This window comes from Mugil cephalus, chromosome 8, assembly GCF_022458985.1.
Source record: "Mugil cephalus isolate CIBA_MC_2020 chromosome 8, CIBA_Mcephalus_1.1, whole genome shotgun sequence".
Taxonomy (NCBI): Eukaryota; Metazoa; Chordata; class Actinopteri; order Mugiliformes; family Mugilidae; genus Mugil; species Mugil cephalus.
The window spans coordinates 6,558,100-6,564,826 of record NC_061777.1 but is presented as its reverse complement, the minus strand read 5'-3'; the positions used below and the strand labels follow the sequence as shown (position 1 = coordinate 6,564,826).

At 41.9% G+C, this 6,727-nt stretch overlaps 1 protein-coding gene across 1 annotated transcript; it reads right to left on the bottom strand.

The window, feature by feature from the left end:
* Positions 1-803: 803 nt before the first annotated feature.
* On the bottom strand, positions 804-3,034 carry gas1a (growth arrest-specific 1a). The gene has a single exon (XM_047592561.1). It carries the CDS (start codon positions 2,449-2,451, stop codon positions 1,657-1,659), a length of 795 nt encoding a protein of 264 aa, XP_047448517.1. The 5' UTR covers positions 2,452-3,034; the 3' UTR covers positions 804-1,656.
* Positions 3,035-6,727: the final 3,693 nt, after the last annotated feature.

Sequence of the window (6,727 nt, the reverse complement as noted above, 5' to 3'; positions counted from 1 at the left end):
TTCTGATGCTGTAAAAAGTTAGTTTATGTCAGAAAAAAAACGTAGAGAAACACACATTGATTTGACTAATAATTTATACGTGAATATTATGACACGAAGAAAATGTGAAAGGTACAAACTCTGACACACAAGAGCAAGGGAGAGTCCGTAGTGGAGGGAGGGGGAGAGAGGGTGTTTCGTTGATTTATGGTGACAGTTGCTTTTGACAACGAGCAGCTAAATCAAGACATAGCAGGTCACTGGGTAGCAGTCAGCAGGAGAAGCTTGTTTAAATGAGTTTGGAGACAATGTTGTTACAAACGGGAAGTGTCAAAGTGTTTGCTGCGTTTGGTGTAAAGGTGGAAACGGAAGAGGCCACTGATAGAAGCTTTTTGGGAGATATATATTTATACAAAAAAAAAAAGAGTGGAAACACCTTTTATCAATTTGCACAGAAAGTTCATGTTTTTACCAAATAGACTTAATATTAAATATGAATTTACACGTAGCACTTTACCGGTTTCACTTTCAAATAAGTGTGTGTGAAATCAGATTTACATGAAACTTAAATCGTGGAACTTTTCTTTAAAACAACACTTTTCTGTTTGTTCATGACGAATCTTCGCTCATAGCGTCAGTGTGTTGGCCTCTGACAACTAATCCACCGTTTATGCTCTCGAAAGCAAAATAGTACCGCACGCTCAACCTCAATGAGCAATAAAAAGTGTCATAAATGTACTTTTCATCTGACTTAAGGCGAAACCGTGCACCGAACTCTCTCTCTCACGGAGGCAATGTGGCAACAAATAACTCACAGTCGAGGATGACATCTTCAAGTTTCCTTTATGCCTTCTATAAAGGTATATCATTAAGGCAATCATACAGTGGATTTAGACATTTCTTTCTTTCTCTAGGCTTTACACAGTGAATAAATCATCAAAACATAGAGGATTCTCTGGAAGAAGAAAAAAAATCTATATAGGCTATACACATATATACAACGAATGTACACTATCTTCAGTCAAAATAACTTCCCTTTAAAGCTGGAATTCTCTGTCTTTATTCACATGGTGGCAATTTGGATGTAACTAGGTGGCATGTAATAAATTACTGTTTCACTTTAACTCCTAATCTATTTACAAGTTCATGGATTCCAACATTAAATACTTGGTAGTACAGCCTGCTGCCAAGATGTGGCAATGGCCTGTCATACAAAAAGAGTTCATACCTTAAAAAAAAAAAAAAAAAAAAAAAAAAAGGATTGGCAGTGCACAGCATATTCTGATTATTACCAAAAAAAAAAAAAAAAAAAAAAAAAGAGGGGAAAAAAGCCAACTGTGTCTCTGCCATGACAGAGGAAAGTAGACAATCCCATTTAGCTTATCACTTAAAGCAAAGCATCAGCAGAGCCGTGAAGTGGTGTGGTTTGATAAGAGAGCAGCCTGGAGATCGGACAGTTTAGGCATCTTTCTGGCCTCGTTTGCATAGAAATATCCCGATTTGACATCCTACCGGAGTCTGGAACTCATCTCAAAGAAGGCCTGCGTGCGACCAAACACCCTTCACTTCAGTCTTTTGAGGCTCTAACCTTTCACAATGGCAGCGGGTCAATGAGTGACAAAAGTTTAGGTTGCCTTTTATCCGGACAATAGTCGGGGCAGTTTATGAACCCGGGGATTAAAAGAAGGGCAACAGGGCCAAGATGGAAGCCAGCAGGGTCAGAGCACAGTGAGACGCTGGGAGGGAGGCTCCGCTCTCCAGCCTCTCCGGATCGTGGTCCGTGTCACCCCTATCATCGTTGTAGTCTTCGTCGTCGCCGTCGCCGTACTCGTTCCCGCTGCCGTCCTGATCGGGGTTGTCGAAGCACAGCTTCTTCATGCTGCTCTTGACATACTCGCAGATGGCCCTCTCCGTCCCGTCGCACATGCAAGTGTCCAGCTGCTGGCCCTTGGGTATTTTACGCATGTTCGCGATCACATTCCGGCAGGCGTTAGTGCAGACCGACCCGCTGAAAAGTTTTCCGCAGTGGAGCAAATAATCGCGCATCGCGGAGCTGCACTGCTGGTCCCTCTCGCACTGGTGTCGCGCTTCCGTGCAGCCGGTGCTGGTAGTCCTGGGCAGGCAGGGCTCGATGGACCGCTTGGCGTTTATGCATATCGAATCGCGGCCGCAGCTGCAGTCCTCCAGGGCCGGCCCGTTCTTGGTCAGGTTGAGCTGGACGAGCGAGGAGATGCAGTGGCTGGGACACTTCCTCCTCTCCCCGAGCAACACGGGGCCACATGCGCGGTTGTAGTGTTCGTACGCGTAATTGCAGTCGGGCTCGGCTTGGCAGTTCATTATGGCTTGCCAGCATATCAGCCGCCGGCCGTGGGACGGCGAAGCCAGCGACAGGCAGCCAAAAAACAAAAGCACACAACCGAGAGGCCAAGCACATCTGCAGGCGCCCCGTGCCAGTGCGCCACCGTTTGCCATTGTCGAGGCAGCGAGGGACGGTTAAACTCACAGCGGTGTCATGCGTGAAACTTGCACGCTACTTCCATGGACGGCGTCTTCGCTGGAGAGTGATACTTATTCCGAGGCAGATGGTGTGTGAAGGGGGCCCGTGTGTGGGCGTTCAACAGGCTGGCACTGCGCTGTGTAATCCCGGCTCCATAAACCCCCGTCAGTGCTGATCCATTTGAGCCGGATACTTGGGCGAAACCTCACGTTATCCGTACATGATTAAAACTAAAATAGAAACACGGGAGGAGAAGGCACGCGAAAAAAGGAAAAGTTCCCCCAGAAGTGCAGGAAGAGTTTCTGCAGCGGCTCATTCCATCGCACTGATTCGGAGTTCGTGAAACAACTGCCTCCGGATCAGCGACTCCCCTGTTGCGTTCTCCTGCTGGATCTCCAACAACTCCCGAGAGTCCTTCGGCGGACTGCTCCGGATCATTAAGAAGTCCTTGTGCGCACGGGGGTGCAAACAAACAGCACACGGGCAAAACAACCGCCCTTGTGGGTCGCAGAGTGGTCCTCTACTCTCTCCCCCCTCGAGTAGGCTGGTTGTCTTTCTGTTCCTCAGACCCTTCTCCATACATTAGAGAAGTGCCTCTCATTGGTTGGCCACTTGTTGAGGGTTTCTACGTAGCGATGGGCGGGAGTTTGGGGTGGGAGAAAGACGGTCTTGAGAAATCCAACGTGTGCAAGGATGAACGTTGCTCTCGTAAACCATTGAATCCTCAATTTAAAAAAAAAAAATCTAAATGTGCAAGCCCAAAACATGCGATAATAGGGGTTTAAGGACAAAGCACGAGTTTTAATGAAAGTATTAAACTCCAGCTTTGGTTTACACTTTATTAATTTCCTAATTAAGTAATACTACAGAGGCCCGACTTCTTTTACATTCTAAATACACACAGAGCCACTGGAGCTTTTCGTGGCTTTTTAAGTATTTTAATGTTTTTACTGTGTGGATATTTAAACTTAGTTGTTGATTTTTCATTTTGTTGGAGAGTAGATGCAGTAGAACTGGCATCCTTAGGCTTATTTTAGGGGGACTGAAGCCCCCCCGAAAATATCCTTAAGCCCCCTAAATAGTTTGGTGTTGTTTTATTTATTTATCTGTTTATTACAATAAAACTGCTGACAAATTCTATATAAAATGGCCAGAATGAGTTTAAACATATTGTTATTCATGATAACTTATATATGATCATTAATCTGTCCATTTCCCTTCACTTCATAGTGCAAGGTTGAGCCTAGTCCAGTCAGTTCCACTCATTAATATTAATTTAATTCAAGAAATTAAGTAATATTTTTGCAATTGCAACCATTTTAGTCACATAGAATCTGTGCAACTTTAAAATATTTGAGTGCGAACAATTATTGTGCTGCAAGCAAAAGTCATGCCTCTACGTTAATGCTGTTAATGCATTAACGTAATGCACTAACAGTTAATGTTGGAACTTGTGTTTGTTGTTGCAATGTAACAATAAATAAATTCTCAGTCTTTTTTAGCTGTTTGAGCAATTTTGTGCTCACGCGCTACGTTCGCTCACATCCTGTGCCTCTCCTGGGGGGCTAAGCCCCCCCTGTCCTTAAAGCCTAGTGACGCCCCTGTGCAGTAGAGAGAGCAGTGCTACCTGTGTAATGAATGTATTGTCCTATACAAAAACCATATCAATTCAGCTAGGTTAGGTTATAGGGTTTTTTTTCTTCACACTTTCAGTGTGTATAATGCACACTTTTCATTACAGCCTCTAAACAAAGCTTTAGTGTTTATGTGTTTATATTTTTACTTTTTGTAATTTATCCAGGAGTGAGGTACTGGCAGAAAGTGAGATGAGAGAGACGTTGTAATCACAGCATATATAATATGTGCTTCAAGCACCGTGGCGTCACAACCTCCCAGTAAACACAACATCAGACGACACCTCATTACACTGTGACTGCACCTCTGTACAATACGGAATTGGACTCCATTACTTGGTGCCTGCGGTGCTAACGATCTGTGCAGCATCCTCACTGGTTTAATCACCCACATCCAATTAACTGTTCCTCCGCAGAGTGTAAATTAATCGAGGTATAATGGGGCACTCATTGAACATCATTCAACGTAATCACTCACTTTCTTACCCCGTGTTATCCTAGCAGATTATCTGCTGTCAAATGTTAAGCCGGGCTTCTTCATATGCAGTGAATACCAATCATCCTAATATCAATTAAACCCGAATGACTGACTGAAATCAACCTCAATTACACCGTATCAATTGTCTATGAATTTTAAGTGTGATTAAGCGATCACAGACTTATTTATTGCTCTTTCTCCCACACTGCCACAGCTGTGTGAGGCAGATCCATTAATAACCGCCAACAACTTAATGGTTTGATAAATATATATATCAAATTAGTAAACTAAGCACAAATTTGAGCCCAGTTCTGCCAAAAAATGAAAATGCTTTTCATCGCAATTCCAAACACAGTAACTTGACACAAGCTGTAGCGGGCTGGTCAGTGGTGGATATTCGTTCCTTTGTAATGGACTTGCATAACTGCTAAGTGATTCAGAAAATAAGACTCAAGAGTTTGAAATTTTAGCGATTTAGACCAAAAAATTTAAATCTTGTGTGTTTCATAGAGTTTAATCATTCATTTGTATTAAACTCTGTATATTCAGATACAGATATGTTACCAAACAACCAAGATAACCCAGAGAAGAAATGTTTATGAAATAAGCTTCATTTGCCATGTATATGCAATATGACAAGGATTTTGCTCATAAAAGGAACCATTTAAGTGAGCTCAACTGCATGTGGTTTTAGGTGCTTGCACAACTCACCTCAGCCATGTACACATAGGGGACCTCATGGTTTCTTAAGCTGCTTCTCTAACCTCTAGTCATGGTTCACAAACTCATGTTTTCTTGAGTTTTTTCAAGTCTTCATTTCCACCGTGAAATAATCTGAAAAATTCACTGTAAAAAATAGAAAGACAAGAATAATCTTGAGGTTAGAAGGTTTTCATTTCACACAACACATCAGTTTGTTAATCCAAAAAAAATGTGGGCAAGTCTGTATATTTGTCTACTGCAGGTTTCACATTTTTTCAGACGTCTGAGAGTTCTTGGATGTTTACAGGCAGTGGTCGACCTCGATGCCTGACTGAGCACAACAATAAAAGAAGCTCTTAAACCCTCACCCAGGCAGCTTTTTCAAATTCTTACTATTGATTAATGTGTGAATTACCTTCTTATTTCACTAGTGTTTTGGTATAAATCATATAAGAAGGTCATAAAAAGCAGTGTGAACAGAATACCAAAGACCAATGTAATATTTAAAACAAAAATCAAAGCATATTCAGATTACTTCTACTTTGTTAGCAAAACTATTTTTGGGGGAAATCTGTGATTAATATTTTCCATGTAAATGTCTTTATTTGTGGAAAACGAAAAGTTGTACTTATGGTTTTCAGACATGTGATGACTTTAATCAGCTTCTGGCAAAATATACTTTTAATATACAGTTCTGTGCAAAAGTTTTAGGTAGATGTGAAAAAATGCTGTAAACGGAGAATGCTTTTAAACATGGAAGTCTTAATAGTTTATTTTAATCAATTAACAAAATTCAGTGAATGAACACAAGACAAATTTAAATCAAATCAATACTAGGTGTGACCACCCTTTGCCTTCAAGACAGCATCAATTCTTGTAGGTACTTGCATACAATTCTTGAAGGAACTTGGCTGGTAGGTTGTTCCAAACATCTTGGTGAACTAACCACAGATCTTCTGTGGATATGTTCTTCCTCAAATCCTTCTGTCTCTTCATGTAATCCCAGACACACTCTATGATGTTGAGATCAGGGCTCTGTGGAGGCCATGCCATCACCTCCAGGACGTCTTATTCTTCTTTACGCTGATGATAGTTCTTAATGTCCTTGGCTGAATGTTTATTCCTGCTGCAGAATAAATTTGGGGCCAATCATACGTCTTCCTGATGCATGATGAATAACTATCTGGCTGTGTTTCTCAGCATTGAAGACACCATTATTTAATCCTGACCAAATCCCCAACTCCATTTGCGGAAATGCAGCCCCAAAATTTCAAGGAGCCTCCACCATGCTTCACTGTTGTCTGCAGACATTCATTATTGTAGCTCTCTCAAGGCCTACAGCGAACAAACTTCCTTCTGCTACAGACAAATATTTCAAATTTTGACCCATCAGTCCAGAGCACTTGCTCACAACTGCACCCCAGTTCGTTTTTGTGC

Coding starts and splice junctions, on each gene's coding strand:
- gas1a (XM_047592561.1), bottom strand. CDS start 2,451: ATGGCAAACGGTGGCGCACTGGCACGGGGCGCCTGCAGATGTGCTTGG.